Source organism: Phodopus roborovskii, unplaced genomic scaffold (assembly GCF_943737965.1).
Source record: "Phodopus roborovskii unplaced genomic scaffold, PHOROB, whole genome shotgun sequence".
In the NCBI taxonomy this organism is placed as follows: domain Eukaryota; kingdom Metazoa; phylum Chordata; class Mammalia; order Rodentia; family Cricetidae; genus Phodopus; species Phodopus roborovskii.
The window spans coordinates 10,012,125-10,039,340 of NW_026126480.1; the positions used below are offsets into that span (position 1 = coordinate 10,012,125).

Consider the following 27,216-nt stretch of genomic DNA (forward strand, 5'->3'; position numbering starts at 1 on the left):
AATATAGCATGCTATCTCTCAATCTCAACATATATGTTTTATGTGTAGGTAGCTAGAGCTGTGTCAGCTTCTACATGTTCTTTCCCTTCTCCACAGAAACCTGGGCCAGACCTGCAAAGCCAGCCACCCTCCGCCAGGCAGACCAAGCCCTGCTGTCATCCTGCCCAGTGTCTTGAAGGCCCTAAGGTCACAGCAGGCTGATGGTGACACTGGAAGAGACACCTGCCCACTGCCAGAGTGCCACTGGTATTCACCTCCTGACTCCGGCTTTGGCCAGCAGGCAGATGCCTTTTTGCCAGGCTCCCCTGAAGGCAGTTCCTGTCATGTCTCATTTTCCCATCCCTGAAGGAAATCAGCGGTTGCTTGTCTGGATCTCTTGGTTAGTCTCTTGGTCTCTCAATTCCTCTCTCTCTACCACAATGAAGCAGAGATGACAGATGCCCAAGATGTCTATCCATCTGCCCACACGGGCCCAAAAGGCCTCTATGTCTATAGTAGCAGTGTCCAGCTTCTAGGCTATGGAGCCATGGGACATCCCTGTGAGCTGCAGTACTTGCACAAGGGGAGGGGTCAGGTAGGGCTCAGAGGGCCTCTGGCCAAGTCAAGCACAGAAGGAGCAGCTAGAAGCATGTCCCCAAAATATACACGAGGAAGGAGGTTCAGGCAAGGGAGAGTTGTGAGCCTGAGGCAGGGCGGCCAGGGCTGTCATCAGAGTTGGTTAAACACCACAGAGGCCTTGAGGTTGGCAGGTTCCACACCCTCGCCAAAGGTGATAAGGAAATACATGACCTTGCGGATTTTGGCCAGGTCAGACAGGCGCTCCCCAAATTCCAGGGCATCAGCCTCATTCCAATCCATGGCGTCGGAGTCTTCCTTGCGCCAGAAGATGGCGGCAGGATCCAGCAGCTGGCGCGTCATGAGGTTGGTGAGGTCTGGCGTCCAGTTCTGCGAGGTGCCAGTGATGGTGACCTTGCCCGGCTTGTCTAGAACCACATCCCAGCGATCAAACTGCAGCTTCTGCTGCTGGATGAAGTCGAGACGGTAGACAGACTCAGCTGGTCGCAGCAGCTTCTCCCCATCCTGCCGCTTTTCCCCACGCTGCTTCAGGCTCTCCACTCGGAGCCGCATCTGCTTGGTCAGGTCCTGGTCTAGAACCAGCGGCATTGACAGCTGCTGCTTCTGAGGCCCGTCCTCTGCCATGGCCCAAGTGCTACAGCTGTTGCTGCCACCACCACTCCCACCAACGACAAGGAACCAAGTGGGCTGGGGCTTCGGATGCCGAGGGAAGAGGCCACCTGTAAGCCCGCCTCTCTTCCCAGCTACTGGTCCTTTCTGGCCCCGCCCAGTTCTCAGGACAGGGGACACATGAGCTTGTGTCCAACTGCCTCCTTTCCGTTCCTTGCAGAAGTAGTAATGCAGTGCTGTAGGCAGCTAGAGGGTGACAAGCTCCTTAGGGATCAAAGCACTGATGTCAACTGCTGTGGCAACCACCTTGACTACAGTTAGTAGTAGCAAACTGGAGGCTTGCTTGTGAGAGTGGGAGAGAGGTGAGGGAGATAGACACATGGAGGTAACTGAAGACTGTCCAGGGCAGCGCCATGAGGCAATCATCACTCGCTGTCTGTAATCAGCCAAGCCAACTTGGGGCGGTTGTTGCCTCCTCCTCCCCTCATTCTTTCAGCCAAATCCTGTCAGTTCTGCTTTCCAAATGCCCTGGGCATCTCCCTCTCCTTTAACATCACCAGGACCCAGCCCAGCTGTCACCTCCCATCTGAACCTGGAGCTCTCAAATCCCAAGTCACCTGCCAGGCAGATGGCTGGCTCTGCTCCTGGAAGCTGTGGTTTGATCGATCTTACTACACACTGTACCGCATAGCCACTTCCATCAAAATCCCACCAGCCATTCAGCCTACTCTGATCCTCCAACGCCCTTAGGAGATGGGAGGCCAGGGAAGAATCAGGAGACCCACATACTGTCAAGTGCCGGCGGGAGGCAGAGCCCAGCCAGTACATGTGGACAGATGGTAGAACTGGAATGTGAGGTCCATCTGGACAGTGGAGACACAGAGATGCAGCTGTCTCGGGATGTTACACACAGGAGAGAGGCATGGGGCAAGGTGCAGTAACCGAAAAGAACTGGAAGGTTTAGGAGACAGAAGCATATTGCATTGCTAGCTGGAGGTGAAATGAACAGTGAGACATGGTCTTACTTTACTGTGAAGCCATCCAGCCTGGCCTCAAGCTCCCAGCAATCCTCCTGCTTGAGCCTCCCAAGTGCTGGGATTACAGGTGTGAGGCATTGCAGCAAGCTGTTTTTACATGGGGCTGCTTGTTTTTGCAGTACTGGGAACTGAACCCAAGCCCTCTACCACTGAACTACATCCCCCTAGACCCGTTCTTTTTACTATAAGGCAGGATCCCGGCAGGAAGTCTAGACTGGTTTCAATCTCACAATCCTCTTGCCTCAGCCTCACCATTGGGGGATTTTAGGAAAAAGGATCCTGGATTCAGTTTCCCGAGCTGAGAAAAACAAACCAACCTCAAGTCCTGGGGTGAGTTCTTGGGGCCACTAACAGCAATTCCAGCAAACAGTATGGTAAGAGATAATCAACTTGCTTGTTTATTCACTGGCCTTCAGGACAATGTGGCTGAGAGCTGTTAGTGAAGGGCTTTGACTTCCTCTCCAAATAGGAACTCCTTCTGTGCTTACAGCACACGGCATTCTGACCTTAAAATTTTTCATTGCATTTGTGTGTGTGTGTGCACGTGTACATGTGTGTGTGTACGTGTGCACACGTGTGTGCACGTGCTTGAGTGTGTGTGTACACATGTACGTGTGTGTACGTGTGTGCACGTGCTTGAGTGTGTGTGTGCATGTGTACGTGTGTGCACGTGTACGTGTGTGTGCGTATGTGTGTGCACGTGTGTGTGTGTGTGTGTGTGTGTGTGTGTGTGTGTGTACATGCCATAGGGCTCATATGGAGGTTGGGGAACAACTTGAGGGAGTCACTTCTCTCCACCCACCATATGAGTTCCAGAACTGTCAGGCAGCAAGCACCTTTACCCACCAAACCACATGGCGAGCCCAATTTGTATTTGCATTTCCTTAAGTGTTTGAGAGAGTGTGTGTGCACGAGTGTGAATAAGTGAAAGTGAGAGTGTGTGGTGTGATAACTGATGTGTGTGAGTAGGGTACCGGGGATGGAACACTGCACAGGGCAGGCAGGTGCTTTCCCACTGAACTGGATCCCGGCCCTTGTTTCCTTTGTTTTGTATCTGCACTGAAACAGACTCCCTGGCAGGGAGGGTGTGTGTCTGTCCTGTTCATCACTATAAGTGAAAACATGACTTGCCATGCTCAAGAGATGTTCAGAAAGCCGAGTGAATGGCAGAAATACTGAATGTGAACGAGTGAATGAATGAACGAATGGATGATCAGGACAAAGGGTGATGGGGGCTCAGAGGCCTAGAAGGTGAGGTGGAGATGGGTCTGAAGCGCTCCAGGGAACAAGCTGTGGGTCCATTAACAAGTGGTTGAAGGTGAAGATGGATGGAGCTGAAGGCAAGAACTATGATCAGAGTAATAGGGGTCAAGGGCAGAGGGCAGGCATTAACCTCACAGACATAATTATGACCAGAAAGGTGGAGAAATTAGAGGTGCCAAACACGTTGTGCCAGGCAGCAAGCCAGCACAGCAGGCTGGCAAGGACAGTAACGCCAGAGACTGAGGCTGAGGAAGCTGGCATCTGTACAGACACAGGCAGGGGAAAGAAGCCGGGTTTCTGCATCCCGGGAGAAGGGGGGCAGCCTCGGCTCCTACTCCCTAAGGGGATCCAGGGCCACGGGACCTGGGGAGGGGGGCTGGCCCACTCCTGGGGAGAGGGGTACACCTTGCAGGAATGCTGTGAGGGCTGTAATGGGGACCCACAGGCAGGGCAGGTAGAAGGGCCAGCAGAGAGCTGTGTTACATGTTTGTGACCCGTGAGGGAAAAGGAGGAGGATGCAACCCAGCCAGCCACTGCACAGACCCAGCGAGGAGCCATCCAGAGCGGGATGGAGGAGGGAACTCAGGAGAGAAGGGTGCTCCAAAGTGGCATCGGTGGCTGCAGATGTGAAAACAAAGCATCACAGACAATCTCCACCGACAATCTCCTCAGCCCAGCGCAGAAAAGGAAGAACAAGGAGACCCCTGGCACCGCCGCCTCTGGGTGGTGAAAGTCACTCTGGCCTTTTATGCACTTCACATGTTCCAGTCCCTGGAACATCCTGGGTACACCGGACACGGTTAAGTCCTCCATTCACCACTTCTCAGACAGCCAGTTTGTACCTGTGGCATGATCTGGGCCAGAGTGGGTAACATTCGGTGTATTGTTGTTGTTTGTTGTTACTGAGACAGGGTTTAATGAATAGCCCAAGTGGGCCTTGAACTCAAGATCTCCCCGTTGCAGTCCTTGAAAACTGGGGAACATTTAAACTGGTCCCAGCACCCCCTGGCTCTCCCCAGCACTGCCCAGGACTGACACCCCCTGCCTCCTCCCTGTTCCCACACTTGCATGTTCTTGCTTTGTGCTATAGTCACGTCTGTCTTTACTTCCAGTCAGAACCCCAGCTGGCTACTCCTGGGCAGCTGGGAGCAGGCAGCAGGCCCAGCCCATGTTTGGCATTGCACTGGGCACTGGAGAGGACACCTCCAGAGAACCTTGGATCTGGCCTAAGCTGAGTCTGATGACAAGTACTTAACCTAATCATATCCTAACTGTGGGTCCAGGGGGCCTGATCACCTCAAATCCACTGTCTGCCTTGGGGAACAAACTACTGAGCTGGAAGAGGCCATACTGAGAGAGGGAGACCTGCAGAACAGATGATTAGGTGAGACGCACAAGGCAGGCACTTCCAAACGCCCAGCATTTGTCTATGGGGCCTGCAAAGTCAGGCCAAGCTCAGTGACTACTTTGAATCCCATGCCCATTAGCTCCAGACCACCTTGAGGTCTAGGAATAAAGGAGCAGCTTCCTTAGAGGAAGGGCAAGAGTATCCCAGGCACGATATGATATGTGAGACTCACTCAGCACTAGGAAAGCTCAGGTGGGTGGGTTCAGGGTGCAACTCACCCCTACTGCCCTTCCAGGGGAAAAAAACAGAGTAGGGCAGGGGAGGCCCTGCAGGGCAACAGGACAGAACAAGAGGGGTGACAACAAACAGAGGCCAGTCAGTGGGGACCGTGGGGGATGTAAGGCACAGTAATGAGCTCCCCAGGGCCTCCTTGCATGAGCCAGGGGACTGTCACCACAGCAGCACCCGGAGGTGGAATGCAATTAGTCTAGAGCACTTAACCCCAACCCAGCCTTCCCTGGGGTTAAACTCCTGAAGATCAGCCTGGCAGACCACCATGGTTGGAGTCTCATCCCTGCAGAAGGCTGAGGTTCCACACTATGAGAAGCAGACTTCCAAGCAGGCTACCTTCTCCATCAGCTAAACAGGGAGCAGGGCCTGGGAGACCAACACAGTGAGACAGCAGGGTGAGCATCTTCTCTGTCAGTGCATAACCAGACCTGGTTAGGTTTCAGTTCATCAAGAGACCCATGGGAAATGGACAGCAAGGTCAGCTTTGGAGCCACAAGGCTGTACTGGGTTCAAGGTCGGACAGCCCTCCTCTGTTCCCCAAGCTTTTGGATCCTCCTTCTGCTCATTGCACCAGGCTCAGCAGGAAGGGGCAGACCAGGCCAGCTCTGCCCCTGGGGAGTTCACCTCTAGAGGGGAGACTCAGATAAACAGGCAATTACACAGGGCAAGGTGGAGCAGCACACAGGACCCACATGGCCCTCCAAGCCCCGGCCAAGGTCCTGCAGTCCTTGCTCAGAGTTGGGGCTGGAGGCTGCAGCGCTGAGGACCAGTCCTCCACCCAGAGGACTGTTCTGGCCTGAATCCTCTCTGGTCCTTGATGCCCACAACAGACACATCCTAAGTCACCCTCCAGTCTGAGGCTGTCCAGCATAGACTCCCCAACCCTGTAAGCCATAGCAGTGGGCTCTATCTTGGTACCAAGGCCCACAACACGCAGCTGCTGTGACCCTGACAGAGACACCTACTGGGTGGCTGTCCAGGAGACAGGAGAGGAGGTCCAAAGGTGTTGTATGGCTTTGGCTAAGGACACAGCTCCCTCTGATGGCTAATGGATGTCTGGGGAAGCAAGGAAAAACCTCCCTATTCCTTGTGCCCTGTTTGATGGAAACATGTCTGTCTGTGTGTGTGTGTGTGTGTGTGTGTGTGTAAGACTTGTTCGTTTATTATGTATACAATAATCTGCTTATATGTGCCCCTGCAGGCCAGAAGAGAGCACCAGGTTTCATTCTAGATGGCCTTGAGCTACCATGTGGTTGCTGGAATTGAACTCAGGACCTCTGGAAGAGCAGCCATTGCTCTTAACCTCCAAGCTATCTCTCCAGCCTGAAATATGTCTTTTAAATTGTTTAAACCTACTTATTTATTTACCAGGGGGCACAAATGGAGGTCAGAGGACAACTTGTGGAAGTCCATTCTTTTCTCCCACCATGTAGGTCCTGGGGATGAAATTAGACTAGGAGGCAAGGGCCGGGACCTGTTGAGCCATCTCCCTTGCCTGGATTACTCTTATGTTGTAGGAATAATAACTGTTCTAAAACAGGTTGTGTGGCCATCACTGAGAGCCATATGGCCAGTAGTCCTATAAGAGCAGAGCTTCTTCTTCCTCCTCCTCTTCTTCCTTCTCTTTCTCCTTCTCCTCCTTCTTCACAGCTTTCAGGCAGGGCCTCATACATCCCAACTAGTCTTGAACTCACTATGTAACTGAAAATGGCCTTCCCTCCCCAGGAAGGTAGTTCTAAGTACTATATTTAAGGTCTTCTGTTGAGTGTTGTCAAGAAGGTCCAAGTGGCAGGCCCAGGACCCATTCCATCATTCTCCAAACCTTTGCCCTTGTCCCAGAATATCAAGAGCATGGAACCAGAAACCATGAAACACAGAGCTATCTAGACCACATCCTGCTGAACAACTGGGAAAATTGAGGCCCAAAACTAGTCAGCCCATGCCACACAGCAGTTACTAAATGCTGAGTGGCATCCCTACACAGAGGATAACATAGGCAGGGTGCACATTTCACAGGGGTACTCTCTGCTCCTCGGACACTTGTCCCTCGGTAGCTGTGGAGGGGTCATATCAGAATCACCTTGGGAATTACCCTGAGGATTCCAGGCTAAACAGGTGAGGGAAGGCCAACCTGCTAACAGATACCCAGCCCATCCATCCCAGCAACAGGCTTTCAGAAGCCACACATGTCCGGAAGTGAGAGCCGTGGGCTGTTTGACTAGCTCCTGCAGCTGCCGTCCTCAGACCTTACCTTTTGCCAGAGTGCTTCTCGAGAGGCGAGTGATGAGCAGGCAGCCACAAACCAGCAGTTGCCCACCTGGCCCTGGTGCAGGTCGTGGGAGCTGATGCCATCTACAAAGAGGCGGGGATCATCACAGATATCCTGCAGAGAGGGAGAGGAGAGCATGAAGACCTGCCTGGACTGTGTCTCCCCCCCTTGGCCAGAGAGCCTTTCCATTATGGTGAGCTGAGGGATGATGGCTGAAGAAAGATCTCAGAGTGTTTGACCCTTGGTCACCAACTTCTTCTTGCCTTGAGTGGATCTCCCTGTCCAGCCAGCCCTCAAGGCCAGCCACAATGCAGCCAAGTGACAACCCCCAAAAGAACTCATGATCAGCACAAAAGGAGGACGTTCAGGCAGAGACAAGAGACAGGGTTGCTACTGCCTTCTAAGGATGAGGAATGGAAGCTTGGAGAAAGGCAGGACTTGTCATAAGACAGGACACACGAATGCCCAAGTGAGGCAGCTATCCTGTTGATTTTCCACGGAAATTGGTAGGCATGGCCACAGGGGTACAGGGCATGCCAGGAACCAGGCAGGGACAGCTGTCGAGCAGTCATGTTAGGAACCAGGTCAGGCAGCTGCTGGCCAGTTATGTCTGACGGTACTTGGGCCTGACCCCTCCTAGTTCCTGGAAGCTTGGTCTAGTTTTCCAACCTCTTCACTCTTCACAGTTGCCCTTGAAGATCCCAAGGCAGTGCTATGGAGCAGGAAAAGTATAGCTTTGGCTTTGGTACCAAGAGACACACTCTGAAAGCATAGCTCCCTGCCTCCCACAGACCTGACACCCTGCCCAGGCAGTGTCTCTGAGGGAGCACAGTGCCATAGGCCCAGTCCAGGAAAGCAGCTAGGCACACAATCACAGCCTCCTTGGAGCCTAACATATCCATGTAGGCCAGGTTGCTGCAGGACTAGGTGTGCAGGACTAGGGGTCCTTCCTTGCCCAGATTAAGTCTTCTCAGAGCTGTGAGTGTGTTGCTTGCAGCAGGCCCGCCCACACCTCCTCTCTGTCAGTGCCTCGCTCCATAGAGCTGAGAGAAACTGAGCTGAGGGGGTAAGGGGCAGGGAGGGCAGGCACAGCACCAAGACACAGCCTTATAACCAGGATATAATGCTGGCACCATGACCCAATCCCAAGTGGTCCTGAGAACTAAGCACTGTGCCCATTTCGCAGATGAGAGGTTTAGCATGATGCCTATGATATAGCTGTTTCCTTGGCTTGACAGATCATCTCCATCTTGAAGCCAAGCAGCTGTGATGATCCCATGAGCTAGTTCAGGCCTATTAGCATTCCTATGTCAGGCGGGCAGGGGAGAGGCTCATAGACTCTAAGTGGTCATCACATGGTCCTCATGAGTCTCCCCACCCCCAGCCCTAAGGCAACAGTTGACTGGGGATGGGATGTCTTGGGGTTGTAGCTGCCTATGAACTGCCCTGCCCCTATAACTCCATTAAACTCACTGGTTCACCAAGTTTGGCTTGGACTAAATACTCTCTTTAATCTGACCATGACCTGTCTATCTGGAGTGAATAGAAGTTTCTTCACATTTCCCAGAGAAAGCCACACAACCAGTGGTACCTACAGAGAACAGACAGAGCCAAATAGGAGTAGGGGTGGAGCATCCCTGGGAAAATTCTGGGAGTGACACGTCTCCTAATAGAGGGACAGTTGCATGGGCCCTTAGCTATAACAACCAGGGCTGAGCTCTCTGTGTCCAGGGAAAATCAGGCTGAGGCATACCCAGAGGGGAAATCCCAGAGTAACCAACCTCTGTGTGATAAAAAATTATTTAATTTTTAAATTAATATTTAATTTTTTGATCTTTTTGTTTTTCTAGAGAGGGTTCCTCTGTGTAGCTCTGGCTATCCTGGAGATTGTTCTGTAGACCAGGCTAGGCTCAAACTCGACCCTCCTGCCTCTGCCTACTGAGTTGATCTTGAAGGCCTGTGCCACCATCGCCCAGCTATTTGGGGGAGGGGTTGACACAGGGTTTCTCTCCATGTAGCCCTGCTGTCTTGGAACTCACTTTTAGATCCAGGCTGACCTCGAACTCACAGAGATCCACCTGCCTCTACCTCCCGAGTGCTGGGACTAAAGGTATGGGCCACCACCACCCGGCTAATTTTTATTCTTAATTCTATTTTAAAATCTGATTTTTAAAATTAAGCATTAAAGTTTTTAAATTAAATAATATTAAATTAATTAACTTAATGCCATTCCTTTGCATGGCCGTGTGTTGTGGTAAGGGATGCTATGCCTTCTTATTGTATGGGACACACATGATGGACCGGTTAGATGCTATATTGCAGTCTCTGAAAGTAGCACATATGGGAAGGGAGTGTAAGAAAGCTGTGGTGACAGCCACAGGGTCCCGAGTAAGAGTGACAGGACAAGCAACCAAGCCGAGTTGTTGCCCAGAGGAAACTGGCCTGCCTTCAGGGTAAAGCAAAGACAAATCCATGTTTGGGAGCCCTGGAAGGCTTCAAATCCGAACAGTTGTTCACGGAAGGGGTGAAGGATGGGAGGTACAGGTGGTCCCTGCTGCACCCACTGCTGGAGGGCAAGGGGGTTGCTTGGCATGGGAATCCCCTGCAGACAAGGGCTAGGCAGAGGGATCAGAGAGACCCCCCACAGTGAACGGTGGATCTCTCGCTCTCCTGCTGATATGCAGAATACTTGAGCTTCCGTGGAGCCGTATACCTTGATTCAAGGCAACCTCTGAAAACACGGGGGTGGGGGTAATGGATGAATCAGGAAGTGGAACCATGTAGGTGAAAAATATTGAGACTAAACTTGTCATGAGTGGATTATAATTAACTCCGGCTCCAGATTCAACTCACACATTTCTCCCTTGCAAGGAGGTGGGTGTGGGTGTGTCCCAGTGGTACACTGAGGGTGTGCCTTGTAACAGCAGTCTCGTGCGGCTGGGAACAAGGGAAGACTACAGAGTGGAGAGATCATTCTACAGTCTACAGCTGTTTCAGCAGCCAGGTATTGCAGGTAAAAACAAAAGAAAACAAGGCAGATAAAGTACCCACTCCAACATCTTTCTTTTAAAAATAACTAGTTAACTATCTTTCCTATATGTGCGTGTGTGGTACACATGTGTGATGGAGCACATATGTGCACTGGCATGTTTGGAGGTCAGAAGTAACTTCCACAGAGTTCATTTTCTCCTTCTACTTTTATACAGGCCCCTGGGATCAAACTCAGGCCCAGGTTTAAGTAACAGCTGCTTTATCAGCTGAGCCGCCCGCCTCCCTGGCCCCACCCTTCCCTTTGAAGGTACCATTATACATGTGGTGGCTCTTCTTCACATTGTATGGTTCAGAAGGTTTCTGTTTGCTTTGCTCAGCCAGCATTCCCTTGGCTGAGGTGCCCCAGACCAATCTGCATTTACTTGGAATGGATGCACTAGACCTTCAAGGAGACCTGCCAACCTCTGTAAAAAGATCTCCGTATATTACACTTGCCTCTAAGGGACTCACAGATTTAGAGACATCTGAAAGTTGTGCACGTGTGTGGTGATATTTTGTTTATGATCTAACAAATACTCTGAAGAGAAGAGTGCAAAGCTAGCCACACTAGTCAGCCATAGAAGCTGGGCAGTGGTATCCTCCTTTAATTGCAGCAGCCACGCAGATTAACCACAGAAGCTGGGCGGTGGTGGTGCACTAGAGAGGATTATAAGGCCAGTGGAGACAGGAGTGCAGGGGATTCAGTCTGCAGTCACACTGAGGACAGGATCATCCCTTTTGGTCTGAGCCTTGGTAGAGGTACGAACTCTCTAGTGGCTTGGCTGCTTTGCTTCTCTGGTCTTTCAGCCCGCCCAGGGTGCAAGGACCAGGCACAGCTGTGAAGCTTTGGGACCCCCTCTCCTCCTATCCCGAGATCCTCATCACTACTATAAAACAATTAACTGGGATGGGACTTCTTGGTGGCATAGTCACCTGTAGGTAGCCCCATAAACTCATCCTCTTGCTTCCTTGGCAGCTACATGGCATCTCCCTGACTCCACCTCCTACCTCTCTCTATCCCTGTTTGGATTTCCGGCCTGGCTAAATCCTGCCTACCCATTGGCTGGAACAGCTTTATTCAACAACAAAATGGCAGAGCTGTTTTGTCAGTGCCCTCTGCCTGTTTTGGAGTCACCAGGTCTGCAGCAACACAGCAGCCGAGGCCCTTTCACAAGCTGCCAGCAGAGGGCAGGAGAGCCTGGGAGCAGAACTCAATTCCTCCATGCCACTTGCTAGCGATGCAAACCTAGGCCAATGTCATCCTCTCTATTCCTCCCTGTCCTCGAATGCTGGCCCTACAGCCATATGTGTGGTCTCCACAGATGGTGGCAGTGGAGCATTCTGCAGGGGGAGGTGGGATAAAGGGATTTCAGTACTGTGTCTGGGACTAATTTGCCCACAAAACAAAACAAAACAAAACCAACCCAAAACAAAACACAAACAAACAAACGAAAAACCAAAACAAAACAAAATAAAAAACCATAATTATCAGGCCAGGAAAAGAAAGAGTGACTCCCCCAAGGGCACCAACTGAGTTGGAGACCTGATTACTTCTGGCTGGGGCTATGGGGGAGCAGTGGCTTCTCCAAGGCACAGGTCTGTGTCCTGCCATCTGGATCAGCGGAAACCCAGTCAGGAGGCCTGCTTCTTGTCCCCGAGTCCACTCTCAGGAAGCTCTGGCCGGAAGCTGAGCTCTGACAGCCCTGTTTCCTCCTAATCTTATCTTCCAGACAACCCAGCTTCCCAGTCAGAGCAAGTGGTGTCTCCCAAATGAGTCCACACTGAGAGAGCCACCACCTGCTGTCACTAGGGCTGCAGAGAGATGACAGCAAGGTGCTTACCTATTTCCGTTTCTCTCATCGGTGCCCTGTGACAGACAGGACACCCATTCCAGATGAGGCAGAGATGTCCAAGGTCAAGAAAAACTGAGTGAACAGACAGGGCAGAAAAGACTGGCTGGGCTCCCTGCATGGGCTCTCCCTGCCACTATACCAGTATCAGCCTGGCTCTGGCCCCAGAACACCCATCCTCCTTCCATGCCCACCCCAGCCCTGGAAAAGAAGACTTGGAGAAATGAAGTTCCAGAGTCCAGTATCCATCTGATGGGGATGTCCTTCTGTATGATGTGAATATATGTTTCTCTTATTGGTTGATGAATAAAGCTGTTTCAGCCAATGGGTAGGCAGAATTTAGCCAGGTGGGAAATCCAAACAGGGATAAAGGTAGGAGGTAGAGTCAGGGAGGTGCCATGTAGCTTCTGAGAAAGCAAGAGGATCGGGTATCACCGGTCTCCCAAGACCATGTGGAAATACGTAGATTAATAGAAATGGGTTAATAATTAAGAGAGAGAGAGCTGGCCAATAAGAAGCCTAAGCCATCGGCCAAGCCGTTTACAATTAATATAAGCCTCTGTGTGTTTATTTGGGACTAAACAGCTGCAGGACCAGGTGGGACAGAAACTTCCATCCACATCCATTCCATCTTTGAGCACCTTGCCTACATCTGAAGTCTCGGGTTGCCAGCTCTGACAACCCGATAGATGTGCCAGACACATCTGAGGTCACTGGTACCTGGGATGGGGACTCTACCTTGAGTTACCTCTGAGAAAACATCACACAAACAGCTCAGGACTGATCCTTGCTGGGGCCAGTAGTAGGGAACAGGTACTTCTGGCAGTGCTTTCACAGACAAGGGCATCAAGGCACAGAGAGGCAAGGTCACTTGTCCAGGGTCACACAGCAGGAAGAACTAAGATTCAAACTCAGACAGTCTGCTCTCCAGCCTCTATCAGGGTCCTATGAGTGACAACCACCCTTACTTGTATGCCAACAAGACCAAGGAGGAAGAGATGTCTACCTCTGTCTACCACTGTAAGCCAAGGCTTCTCACCTTTCCTGATCACAACAGTTAGAGACAGGTCCTCCTACATCCAGGCCTGAGTCTCTGGGGAAATGGAGTAGTGACAACGTGAGACCAGTGAGACCAGAAAGGCTGCTAAGAATGTGGTCTCTCCAGAGCAGATGTGGGGAAGATGAAACCAGCCTAGCCACAGCCAGTAGGAAAACACTGCCCTCCCACTCACACTCACACACACTCTCACACTCACACACACACACTCACACTCACAGACACTTACACACACTCACACACGCTCACACTCACTCACACACATAAACACACACTCACACACTCACATTCACACGCTCACACACGCTCACACACACTCACACACTCACACACACTCACACTCACACACACACACACTCACACACACTCACACTCACACACACACACACTCTATCCTACCTTGATGCCAGGTCACCCATGCACCTTCCAGCCCTGCCCACATCAGCTTACTAACTGTGGCTCTGAAAGAATGTTTAATTATTCCAGGAAATCCCTTTGGTTGGTTGCAATAGAGAAAGTTCTTAGAGATAAGCCAGCTCCTAGGAAAGATACATCTCACCAATCAGATAGCTCATCTGCATATGCAGATTTCCTGGCTTTTGTTTCTTCTTCCCTATGAATTTTAACACTGCAGCAGGTAAGGCCACATCTATAAATGGATCTATTCCCTTTGATCTGTTCCTGCCTCCTGGTTTTGATTGTTTAGTAAACCATGGGCTGGACCTGAGACACTGGGCACCACTTTGCCTATTGGTCCCTCTATCTGCCAATGAGCTCTGACAAGGGAAGTGGTTGGCACAGGGAGGAATGGAGAGATAACAACATGTCCAAACCTGGACTGTACTGGGCCTGCTGTGAGCCCTGGACTGAATACCCCCAGGCCACACCCACACCTCTGACCAGTGTGCCTCTAGGGTGCTGGCTTCTGAACCTGCAATCACCTCAGCCCTGTCAGACCAGCTAGCCCAGATTTAACCAGGCCTAAGCCATGTCCCTCCTGGCTCAGCAGGAAATTCAGGCTTCCAGCTAGGGTAGAGCCAGGAGCACAGTCAGGAAAGTGATGGATATAAGAGCTGGGTAGCCATGCACACAGCTGCCCCTTCAGGGTACAATGCCCATCCTTATCCTTCCTCCTGCCCACTCCTGAATCTAAGATCACAAGGGTGGCCACTGCAGGAAGTTTGCCTGGGAAATAACAGACAAGCCACAGAACAAGCCCCTCTGCAATTATCCCTCCTCCCTCCCCATCTCCTTCAGCAATCCAGCCTTGTCTCCTCCAGCTCCCTAATGCCAGGGGCCTTCCCTGGTGCTCTGAGAATAGCGGATGGATGGCACCCGAGAGGCTGAGTTTTAGGCAGAGCAGAAGCCATCCTATAGCAGGCCAAGTAGTCTGCACTACTTCCCAAAATGAGAGGAGTCCCTGGGCAGGCGGGGACACCAGGCTGCCTCAAGGAATGCTAGGGTTTGCAAAACTGACAAATGTCCATCGGGCTCCTACTGACACCCATGCATGCTATCCAGAACCCCCAAAATAATGTTCAGACATAGGGAAGGCAGAGGGCTGGGTGGAGGCTAGACAGCTGTAGCCCCCAGCCCGAGAACTAGAAGTGATTTCTGCCTACATCCCTGGCTCCCTGGAGCACCCCTCCCCCTCCTTTATCAAGCAGCAAGGAAGATGGCAGATGTTCCCTGGGTGGAAAAGAACACAACAGAGGCCTGGGAAGAGCAGTAAGAATGATGCCAAAGAGGGCTGGCCTGGTACCCCCTGCAGAGTGAGTGACAGGGTACCAGGCCAGCTCTGGTTCCCTACCATGGAGCTGGCGAGAAGGATGAGGGCAGCTTGTTGCAGCCTCCCTGTGTCTGACAACTCCAGCACTTCAACTTCCAGAAACCATACTCAGCAAGAATTACTCTCCCCACTTACAGATGAGCGGCCATGGCTCCGAGAAGGGGCACTTTGCCTAAGGCCATACCTCACTTCAAGAAGCCACCTCAGGTTGGATCCTGGCCTGCTTAAAAACTGGGCTCTTCATAATATTTGGGGAGAAAAGAAGCCGTTGAGGAAGGGAGGCTGAATGACAGGTGGGGAGCTGGGACAGGAAGGCTGAACTCAGAGGCTAGGAAGCATGAAGGCTAAGGGCCTGAAGGCCTGGGAAGCTGTGAAGCTACAGGGCTAGGGAGCCAGGGCTACCCAGAGGGGAGACTGAGAGGCAGGGAAGTCTTGGAGGCAGGGAGGAGGGAGGCAGGAAGGTTGGAGGGACAGAAAGGCTGAGTACCTGGGGCCTGGGAGGCTGGGAAGCTGCAGGCAGGAAGGATGAGGAACACTGAGTGGCTCGGGCCTTCCAGGCTGTCTAAAGAGAATCTCTGCGAACAGACAAGTCACCATAATGCCAACCAAGACATAGGTTTCTAAACGTGAAATCAGAATGTGCTGTAGGGAAAATGACCATTTGCTCTGTTTGCAGTCCATCAGCCCTAGGACCTAGAAAATAGAACTGCTCAGAAGCGCAGCTGCCTCAGGCCGGAGGCCAAGCATTAGTGGTCAGGAGCTGGACAACCCAGCCCTGACCCAGGCTGCTCTACTTCCACCCACTGTGGACCTTGCCCTCCCTGCAGAGTTAAGCCCTCTAGGGCTCCGTCACATCACGCTCAGGGAAACACACTCTGCCTAGTGGGCTCAGGCCTGACCAAGACTGAAGCCCCAATACTGTCCTGTAGGCCCTGCTCTGATGTCTCCAACAATGCAAACCACATGTGCTGTGACCCTGCCAAGGTAGGCAATTCACCCATCGTCTTCAGCTAGGGCTAGAAAGGCAGCTGGACAGGTGCCAAGCAAGGAGGAGGAGGAGGGCCTCCCGAACACAGGGGAAAGGGCTCTGAGAGGGCAGTGACTCCATTGGGTCACACAGCTGTGGACACCCCCGTCACCAGCACGCACACGCACACAGTCACCAGCACGCCCAGCCACCAGCCTGCTCTACATAGCCTTTGGCTTCATGAAGCCCACTCCAGACTGTGACTCACAGTCTTAGGAAGAACATCAGGGCAAGAACCGTGTGCATTGTGGGGGGGGGGTGACAGGTAGGGGCTCAAGCGTCCCCCCCTTCCTCCTGGGAACCAGGATCTCACAAAGGCCCTTTAGAGCCAGCTCCTACCCAATGCCTAGCTGAAGTATACAATAGGCATGGCCCAGTAGAGCCAAAATCCTGTTACTAGGTCAGAGAAGGAAGCCAGGACCAGACGCTCCCCCAAACTCCAAGATCTGAGGCCAAAGAACCCAGGGCCTTCTTGCTGGTGTCAGGGAGGGGCCTGGGCAGGGCTCCTGGATGTGTGGTCCCTTCTCCTCTCCGCCTGTTTCCTTCCCTGACACAGTCCCAGTTCACAGCAACGCCCAAGGCTGGCTGTTGGAAAGCACATGAATATGGAATTCATTTTTCTCCAAACGTCCAAGATCCAGAGAGACAGACAGTACAACTCTGACTGCTGAAAACCAGGGTACGCATGGCTCCACTGCCCTCAGAGCTAACATGCCAGGCGCGGGGTGGGGGCTTCCCTCGTGTGCCCTGGGTCCCACCTGTTTTGTCATTGCCAGAGGGAGCTTGATACCCCAGCCTGATAGTCTCTATGTGACTGCTTGCTTCCCTGCCCTGCAGCCGGCGGTGCCTTCTCTGAGAACAGGGCACGGGGGGGGGGGGGCTGTGAGACCTGCCCAAGTGACCTGGAGGAGTCTGGTTTCCCACACAAAAGACCCTTGTCAGTGACTGTCTGTCACCAGCATAGTGGTGAAGCCTGGAATGGGTCTGGGCCAGTGTCCTCCAGCACCACCCTCCTTCACTGAGACCCCAGGAACCCACCCCGCAGAACTTCTATGCCCATCTCACACACAGGACTCGGAACCAAAAGTCATGGCACAGGGGCCAACACTCAGGGTACAGGCCCTACACTGGCCACCTGCTGTCCATCCTTACAGCTTGATGAGAGTACGTGCTTCTACTTGTACAGGAAGTGACTTTTAAAATCAGCAAACCTGCCCCTAATCTAATTGCACACAGGGTCCATTCGCAACATTTCACACACACACCCCCACATGACCGTGGGAGGGAAGGCTGAGGCCGGCAGTACTTGGTCCCTGAGTACACCATGCCTTAGAGAGCCTGGCTACGCAGGTGGCTGCCTATGGGATCGGAGCCCATTCTCCCCAGGGAGGAGGGCCAGACACTAACCTTGGGCCTCTTCCACCTGACGGTGGGTCCTGGGGTACCCTTATAGTAGAGCGAGTCGTCAGTGGCAGGAAAGTGAGGGTCCTCAAAGAGCACCTTCCTGCGCAGACAAGCCCGCTTCAGCGCTGAGTAGCTCTGGTCCTCATAGGACTTCACGCAGGAGAATGTGGAGATCATGTCCCCAAGAAGGGGAGGCGCCTAGAAGAGAGGAAGGCATAAAGACTGTCAATCATGGGCACCTTAAGATTCTGCTGAGCTCAGACCACCGGATATACTTCCCTCCCAGAAACATTCCAACAACACAGGCAAGAAAAAGAGGGACAGAGAGGGGCAGGGGTCTGCCTAAGGTCACACAGCAAGTACCTGCCACAGGGCAAAGATGACAGGAGCGAACCACCTGCCCCAGCTACTGAGATTATCTCCTTTCTGGTGTCTGAAAGGTGATACCGGGCACTCAGGCCACCAGTGCCTTGTGTCCAGGGCTGGCCCAGGCCACACCCTCCTCACACTCCCAGTCTTGTTTAGCCAACCCTCCCTAGGGCTTTGGGACTGAATCATGTAAGTGGCCACCCCCCAGCAGCTTGTGGCCAGTGTCATGTCCACAAGTCTCAGCTATGGGTGTCTCAGAGGTCTCTCCCTGACTCATTCCTGCCCAGGTTGCTCCTAGCTGTCACTCAGTCTCCACCCCAACCCTCTGCCTTTTATGTGCACCTTACACTTAGGAGGGAGCAGGCTCCTGGCCCCCGGGGCTCTATTCACTCCTCAGGAAGCAGGAGACCATCCCATATACCCTGTATTTTGTACACTGACCAAGTTCAAGGGGCACACCCTGTTCCAATATGGTCAGGGGAGGCCCCGGAGGGAGAGCAGGGGTTGTTGAGGAGACAAAGCCAGTGGGGGCTTGGCCCATCGGGAGTGTTGACAGGGGTCTGGTCTGTCACACTTCGTCTTCATCCTCCAAATCTACTCATCCTGGGGCGCACTGGGAGCAACATTGTGGTCTTATTGAGGTTCAGGCTGACCATGTGGGAAACTGAGTGGTTTCTGGGCAAAGTTTGGTAGCAGGACTGACTGTGGCTGAACCACTCATCTGCTGGGTGACAGTGGAAAAGTCATTCAGCCTCTCTGAGCCCTTTTCATTCATCTCCAAGATGGGAACAAGGTTGCTTCAGTAAGAGAATGATGCCATTATGACTGGCCGGGGGCAGAGGGTGGAGGAAGGACAGCAAAGGGGTCAAGTCTCCTCTCATTCCAAAGAGACAAAGGGTTCTCTGGAACCCATCATGTGCAAGCCACTGAATAAAAGGTTTATTGTGTCCACTGTTGAGAGCAAGGCCAGAATGAGGGCCGAGGCTCTTTGAGGGAAGGCACTTCACCCGTGTCCCGGTAAAGGCAGTGGACTGAAACCCAGGTTGTCAGGTGGAGGTGGCTGGCCTACCTCGGCCTCGGGAAAAATGGCTAGACTATGGCAGGCAAGCTCCCACACAACTCTCAACTGAGCTGCAGCCAAAGGAAGGGAAGAGGAGGATTCTTCAGGGAAAGGAAGAAACGGGAAGGAAAAGACAACAGGCAGACAGGCAATGCCTTGTTCTGTAGCTGCAGCCACTGCACCCATTCAGGGTTGCTGTATTGCCCCAAGCCAACCATTTAACTTGCCCGGCCTCTCCCCACCCAGGGAGGTCTATCTCCTTGGGCCCTAAGGCCACCCTGAACCTCGGAGCCCCAGGAAAAGGGACAGGGGAGACTGGAAAACTTCAGGGTCCTTAGTCACTACTAAGTAGGCTCTTTAGCCCTGCAGGCTTTAGCAGCCAGGGCTCAGGAAGCAATTTAAGCCAAATTAGATCGTGGAGCCGAGAAATCAGCTATTGTGATTCCAGTATTTCAGAGCCCAGAGGGCCCAGAGAGCGGGAGCAAGCAGGCTGAGATCACACAGCCAGGATGGCAAATGAGGCTTCTGGCTGTTCTCCAGGTCACAGAGGGTTAACACTACAGGGAGGATCTGCTCTCCCAGGAAGAAGAGATGAGGCAACCAGGAGACCTTGGGCCATGAGGAGTCCGGTGGGCAGGGAAGGGGGGCAAGGATAGACAGTAGTGGACGACCAGCAGTCTCTGCCACAGCTCAGCCATTCCCCCTCATCCATGGCAGGCAGACTGACCCTGGCCTGCTTCTGAAGTTCTTCTGGGACCTGCTCTTTATCAACTCTACCTCAATGCACCAACCGAGAGGCTGTTACCACATAGTACCACATGGCATCTGAGCCTCAAGGGGTCACAGACTCTGCAGCCTCTCCCATCTCTAGGCACCATCTCAGAAAGTGAAGTACAAACAGGGAGGCAGGAAACCCAGACTGACACGCCAGCCTCTCTCCCCAAGCATGACCACTTCTGGTCACATTTGAGCTGGACAAGAGACCCTGTGTGATGTTAGGGACAGGCTGGGCTTCCCAGCTGTCTGATGTCTACCTGTTCGTCCCTGTCCCTGCCAATCTCACCCTTGCATCCTTTACCCTGGCACATATGTTCCAGTGTCAGGCATTTCTTAGAGGTCCCTCAAGCTGTGAGCTCAGGGCCTTTGCATATGCCTTTCTTTCACGACCCAGCCTTGGCCATATGGAGTCCCCAGGAGCCCTGCACCAGTTACTTATGCCCATTTGGACACTCCTTGTCCATTTTCCCAGCCCACCCTCTGAGGAAAGGGCCTATACCTCTGCACCCCCACTACCAACAGTGGGCACTGGGATTCAGTAACCACAGAACCATTGCAACAAAAGTTGGGCGTGGCAGGAACTACATCCCAGGTGCACAGAGCAAGAGAGGCAGGGCTGGGGCTGCAGAGATGGCTCAGTGGTTAAGCGCACTAACTTCTCTTGCAGAGGACGGAGGTTCAGTTCCCAGCACCCACGTGGCGGCTCACAACTATAACAGGGGATTCAATGACCCCTTGTTGCCTTCACAGGCACCAGGCATGCCCATGGCACCCAAACACAGATGCAGTCAGAGTTCAGGCCATCTGGAGCCACCCACCTCCTCCTGCTGGGCCAGGCATCCGCTTGCCTCCTGGCCTTCCTGATGGCTGTGTGCCAGTGAGGGCCCACACCCCACTATCCAGGCTGAGCTGGCTATGGCCCTGCCCTTCAGCCACTGTGACTAAGCCTGGGCCACAGAGCCCTTAGGGCTGGACTAGGCTGGAGGCTTACATTGGCCATGCGGCCTACAGGGTCTTTGTCAGAAGTGGGAGCCTCTGGAAGAAGAAATATTGGAGCTAGGTTAATCAGAGAGCAGGCTGAACCCAACAGCATGAGCACACAAAGGGCAAGAACGGCCAATGCCATCAACAGAGGCCCAGCTAGAGGAGCCACACCCCAGTCAAGCAGTCTGCCATAGTCCTGGTCATCGAGGCACTGCCAGGGCAGACAAACAGATCAGTGGAATGGAACAGAGCAGAACCGAGCCTACGCAGTCCACAGGTGTAAGGACACTTGACTTATGGCTTGCTCTCCATGTGGAAGAACAGTGATCTTGACCTTGCCTCACACTACACACAGAACCAATCCCAAGAAAACTGCAGTGGAACTCCAGCCACGGGCTGCCTGCAACCAGCGTAACATGTAGCTAAGAACTGGCTCAGCAGTTAAGGGCACTGGGTGCTCTTGCAGAGGACCCAGGTTCAATTCCTGACACCTACAAGATGGCTCACAAGCATCCATAAGCCCAGTTCCAGGACATACAATTCCTTCTTCCAGGCTCCTCAGGCACTAGGCACATGTGTATGTGTGTGTGTGGTACACAGACTCATGCAGACAAAATACCCATAAAATAAAATGACAATAATAAAATCCAACAACAAAAACAAATGAAAAAACCAGCACAATATAAAAGAGCAACTGCAAATAGAAGGAAAAGTGCTCGACTTCACCGATCAGCAAGGAGGTGCAAATTAAAACCATAGTGAGACACCAGCCCATCCTACCAGCAGGGCTGGAGAGCGAAGCACCATGACATGCTAGCTCACACATGTCCCCAGCACAGGCTGGGTGCGAGGTTGGGTAGTAGAGTGATGGGCTAGCACACATCAAGCCCTGGGTTCCATCCTCAAAACCAAACCAGTGAAAACCACAAGTGCAGTGCTGACAGCCGGCAGGGGTGGACATCTGCACAGTTGCACAGTGATGCCTCAAAGCTGCTAGAGTCCCTGCTAAGTACGAGCAACACACACTCCGAGTCACAGCCACTGTATCCCACAGAGTCAGTGAACACAAGAACGTTTAGCACAGATTTCTTTTTTAAAGCTTTCGTTTAAAGGCCTTGATCTCCTGATCCTCCCCCTTCTACTGCCCAAGTGTGGGAATCCCGGACATGTCAAGTCAAGATGATATGTTGAAAATTAGAAACTACTCAAGGACCATCAGTAAAGGACTGCTTGGGGGGGGGTTGTTGTACACAGCCGGCAGATGGAGCTCACAGGGATGGCATTAGACAACAGAGGCTTTACTACATGATTTCATTAGAACAAATTGAAAAGCAGGGCCAGATCACCCTGATACCAAAGCCAAAAAGGAAAGTTACAGGGGAGCTGGAGAGGAGGCTCAGAGATTAAGGGCACCTTCTGCACTCTCAGATTACCTGAGTTCTGTTCCCAGCACCCACATGGAAGTTCATACCACCTACAATTTCAGCTGGGGGGGGGGCGGGGCGCTAATGCCCTCTACTGGCCCCTTCATGCATTGAACTCAGGTGCACATACTCACACACATACACACACATAAAATGAAAAAAAGTTATAGGCCAAAGGTTCCCAAGGAACATAGACACAGAAAACCTGGAGTTCTGCTGGGTGGTGGTAGTAATGCACACTTTTAATCCCAGCAGGCAGATTTCTGTGAGTTTAAGGCTAGCCTGGACTACAGAGTGAGTTCTAAGACAGCCAAGGCTATACAGAAAAACCATATCTTGACCCCCACCCACCCCAAAAAAAAAAAAAAGAATGGAGGGAGGGAGGGAGGGAAAGAGGGAGGAAAGAAGGAAGGACGGAAGGAAACCTGGAATCCAGGAGTACAGTGTTACTGTGTGAATTTAGATGCTACAGAAAAGCCTCAGCAAAGGACTAGGAACAGAACTCTCCAGCTCCTGAGAAGGACAATATGATCCAGTGACCGGGAAAAAGGACAGCTCAGCAGTGACAGCGGGAGCTGGGTATGATGGCTCCCACCTGTGATCCTAGCCCTTGAGATGTTGCAGCAGGAGGATTGATAAGAGTCCAAGGCCAGCCTGTGTAGTGATATTTTGTTTATGATCTAACAAATAAAGTTTGCCTGAAGACCAGAGTGTGGAGCTAGCCACACCAGGTGGCCACTGAGGCCAGGCAGTGGCGCCTCACCCCTCTGATGCCAGCACTTGGGATCACACACCTTTAATCCCAGCACTAGGGAGGTGGAGACAGAAGTGATATGGCTGGCCAGGGAGAGGAATATAAGTCAGGAGGAGACAGCTCAGAGCATTCAGTCTAAGGATTCCTAGAGACAAGATCGCCCCTTTGGTCTGAGGAATGAGTAGAGTAAGAACTGGTGGCTGCTACTCTGCTTCTCTGACCTTTCAGCATTTACCCTTATATCTGGCTTGGGTTTTTATTATTATTATTATTATTATTAAGACCAATTAGAATTGTGCTGCAAGCCTGGGCTACATAGTGAGACACTGTGTCCAAAGATAGATGAAAACTGCACAATCCTCTGTTAGATGCAAGGAAAATATTTGAGACACTCAGCATCCTTTAATGATGAAAGCTCAGCAAATCGGATGGGGGGAGGGTCATGCTCAAAACTAAATAACGAACTACCCAAAAATGAAACTGAGAAAATCCCATCCATAGTTGCTATACAAAGAAAACAAAGTAAAGTGCTTAGGAATAAATGTGAACAGGGAGGTAAAAACCCTTCACACTGAAACTGTAAAACATTGAGAAAAATAAAGGAAGACACAAATAAATGGCTACATAGTCCATGCTTATGCACTGGAAGAAATAATGTTGGAGCAAATACTACCCTTCAATCCCATAATTCCGAAGACACTCCTCGCAGAAAGAAAAACAGAACCCTAAAATTCGTAGAAAACCACAAAAGATCCTTGAATAACTTAAGCAACTTTGAGCAAAAAGGACAAAGCTAGAGATATGACGATGTTGAAAAAGAAAGGAAGGAAGGAAGGAAGGATGGAAGGAAGGAAGGACTAACAACAACAAAAACTACAGGAGCCAGGAAAGCAGCTTAGTTGGTAGAGTGCTTGCCTAGCGTATTCAACACCCTGGGCCCCACCCCCTGCACCACAAAACCCAGAGTGCTGGTCCATGAGGTCAGGAACTAAGTCATCCTTGTCCACCCAGAAAATGAAGCAAACCTGTGCTACATAAGATTGAATTTCAAAAAATAAATAAATATCCCCCACTTGAGGAACTAAGAATTAAGCTTGGTGGGGGTGCATTCTTGAAATCCCAGCACAAAGGAGATAGAGGCGCAAGGATCAGGAGTTTAGGGCTAGTCTTAGCTACTTGAGATCCAGTTCAAATGTGTGTGCTTGTGCTGTCTCAGTGAGGCTTTCTAATGCTGTGACAAAACAACACAACCAAAAGTTGGGGAGGAAAGGGTTTATTTGGCTTTCTCTCCCATATCACTTTATCACTGAAGTCAGGGCAGGGACTCAAAGCGGGCAGGAACCTGGCGGCAGGAGCTGTTACAGAGGCCATGGAGGGTGCTGCTTACTGTCTTGCTCCTCATGGCTTGCTCAGCCTGCTCTCTTATAACAACCCAGGACCACCAGTCCAGGGACGGCACCACTCACAATGGGTTGGGCCCTCCCACGTTAATCACTAGCTAAGAAAGTGTCCCATAGTCAGATCTTATGGAGGCACTGACTCCAGCTTGTGTCAGGTTGACATAAAACTAGCCAACACACGTGAGCATGAGCATGCGGGTACGCACACACCCACACCCATACACACACACACACACACACACACACACACACACACACAGCGGAACTATGATCATCAAAACAGCATGGCACTGGGGGATAAGACCACCCCTGGGAAAAGGGTCTAGACTCCAGTCCAGGGTTTGGGAACAGAGGAAACCCACATTCGATAGAATTACACCCTGATTTCACACAGACAAAATCCAGCTCAAATGTATTACAAGACCAGAAACCGTAAAACTGCCAGAGGAAAACGGGAAACACCACAGCATTAGCCTGGGCAGTTACTCTTCAACTGTACCCCAAAAGTACAGGAAACAAAGGCAAATGTAGAAAAATGGCTGACATCAAACTTAAAAAACCTTCTACACACAGGAAATGGTCCATGGAGCCAAGACACCCACAGAATGTGAAGCCTACCTCTGATAAGAGACTAATTTCTAACACAATAAGGAACTCATGCCGTTCAATAGCCACAAAGTAGACACTCAGTTGGAAAATAGGCAAAAGACCTAAAGGGATGCTTCTCAGAAAAGAAGTATGAACAGCCATCAGGGACATGAACAACAGTTCAGCATCAGTAACAATCGGGAAATAGAAAATCAAAGGGTCCTCAGAAAGATGAGACCAGCATGGGTGAGAGATGCAGCCACAGAGGAAAACAACAAATGTGCACACACCTATAATCCTAGCATTTCAGAGGTCAAGGCAGGAGGACCGGGAGTTCTAAGCAAGCCCCGGCTACATACTAAAACAATATAAAATAGAACTAGCCAGGACCAGCAAGTCTGCACCCGGGTCCATATCCTGAGGAAATGAAATCACCATGGTGAAGAGACATCTGCCTGCCACGGTCATTAGAGCAGAATTCACTACAGATATGAGAGCAACCCAAACTCCATCAACAGACACATGGACAAGGAGCTGTGGACTGGGGCGGAGTGCAGCTCAGTTGGTATAGTGTCCACTTAGTGTGACTCCCAGAGGGAGGTGAAGTGGGCATGGAGGTGTGTATGCCTGCCATCCCAACACTAGGGAATTGGAGACAGGAGGATCAGGAATTTAAGGCCAGACTCTCATACGTAGGAAATTCAAGACTAGCCTGGGCTATATAAGGCCTTGCCTGAAAAAGCCCGGACAAGGGCCAGTGAGATAGCTCACTGCTGCACAAACCTGACAGCCTGAGTTCAACTCCCAAAACCCACATAAAGGAAGGGAGGGAGAAAGATGGAGGGGGGCGGGGGAGTGCGCTGACCTCACAGTTGTCCTCTGGCCTCCACATGCCTGCTATGAAATGCCCCCTCTAATAATAATAAGACAAATATTAATGGATTTTTGAAGAGACTACTGTGTTTATCTGTTTTCTGGTACTGTGATAAACCCTGAGATAACCAACGTCTAGAGAGAAAAGGCTGACACGACTCAGTCTGAGTGGTTCCAACCTGCAATGGGTGAACCCATTACATTCAGGTCTCTAGTGTGGGGCTGGAAAGCAATGTCGGGGACCTCAGGGTGAGTTGGAACCTCACAAACCATAGTGGCTGGGAGTGAAAGCAGAAGGAAGAAATCGGGACTCCACTAGTCAATAGTGCCTTGCTGGGGACTAAGCCCTCGGCACACAGACTTTGGGGTACATTCCAGACCCAAACAATGGCACAACTTTTGCTTTCCAGTCAGGTGTACTCAGAACTGCTAACCCTCTAGGCAATTCAGGTAAGGAGGGGCCCAGGGTGGCAGATACACTGTAGTCAGTGCTCCAGACGGGGCAGGGAGGGGTGGGTGGGGTGGGGGGTGGGAATACAGTAGGCATGACATGGTCAGTGCTCCCAGGGGCAGGAAAGGTTGCAGGACAGGGAGAATGCTGGCTACTCTTTGAGAGGAAGCATGATGGTAGGGGATGGTAGGGTATGTCACTTTAATTATATTCTTTATCCTGTCAAAGCTGTAGCCTGGGTCCCGCAGGCCTCTAGCTCTTTCTCGCTGAGGAAGGAAGGGCAGATGGATGGATGTGGATGGAGCAAGTGTAAAGGGAAAGCTGAGCTCAGGCCACCCAGGGATCCAGGCTCCTGGCTTCTGGCTGTAGAGACTTGTGGCTCTGACGCTGAGGCAGCCAGGCCCAAATGAGTCACCCAGCCAACGCCAGGCAGGCCGGCACCCACACTGAGAAATCCTGTTTTTCTCCTTCCCTTCCCCTTATCGTTTCTGTTGGTGTCCAATCCCCTCTCCACCCGGTGACAGTGAGCTTCCCACACACCACCAGCCAAGGGGTGCCCCTGTCCTCCCACCACCAAGGCCAAAGGGCAGGGCCAGGCTCATGGAGCAGTGTCTGAGCTAGCCCTACGGGACGGAGGTCCAGGAGCTTAGACACACACAGTGAGAAAACAGCCCTTTCTGGCGCTGTCTGTGGCCTGAGTCATAGGTCTGTCCACACAGCTGTTCCTCATTTGGGACTGAGGTCCTGCCGAAGGTAGCATAAACAGGCAGGAGCTGGAAGGCCTCTGTAAGCAGGGTGGGGCTGGGACGGGGTGGGGCTGGGGGACCAGTAGTCAGCCCCTGGGCTCCTGTGGGCCATAGCAGTGACAGGAAGAAGCCGAACCAAGTGGCTGCTTCCTGCACGGGCTCCTGCACGGGCTCCTGCACCAGCTCTGCCTTGGCGACTAACTGGTCACAGCTTGAGCTCTCAAAGACACACTACCCAGG

The 27,216-nt window shown here is 51.9% G+C and overlaps 2 protein-coding genes across 2 annotated transcripts in view; both read right to left on the reverse strand.

The window, feature by feature from the left end:
- The window catches only part of Capn5 (calpain 5), a 51,308-nt gene that overhangs the window by 18,064 nt on the left and 6,028 nt on the right, over positions 1-27,216 (reverse strand). Inside the window, exons 2-3 of the mRNA XM_051192284.1 lie at positions 17,554-17,748; positions 7,376-7,507 (exon numbers count right to left, since the gene is read on the reverse strand). Coding sequence (XP_051048241.1) covers positions 7,376-7,507; positions 17,554-17,727 — 306 coding nt within the window. The 5' untranslated portion in view covers positions 17,728-17,748. The remainder of the gene's footprint in view (positions 1-7,375; positions 7,508-17,553; positions 17,749-27,216) is intronic.
- On the reverse strand, positions 570-1,512 carry Omp (olfactory marker protein). Its single transcript, XM_051192285.1, has one exon. The coding sequence runs from the start codon at positions 1,198-1,200 to the stop codon at positions 709-711; it is 492 nt and encodes a 163-aa protein (XP_051048242.1). The 5' UTR covers positions 1,201-1,512; the 3' UTR covers positions 570-708.

What these genes read in the sequence shown, in the direction of transcription:
- Omp (XM_051192285.1), bottom strand. Translation starts at nt 1,200, where the DNA reads ATGGCAGAGGACGGGCCTCAGAAGCAGCAGCTGTCAATGCCGCTGGTT.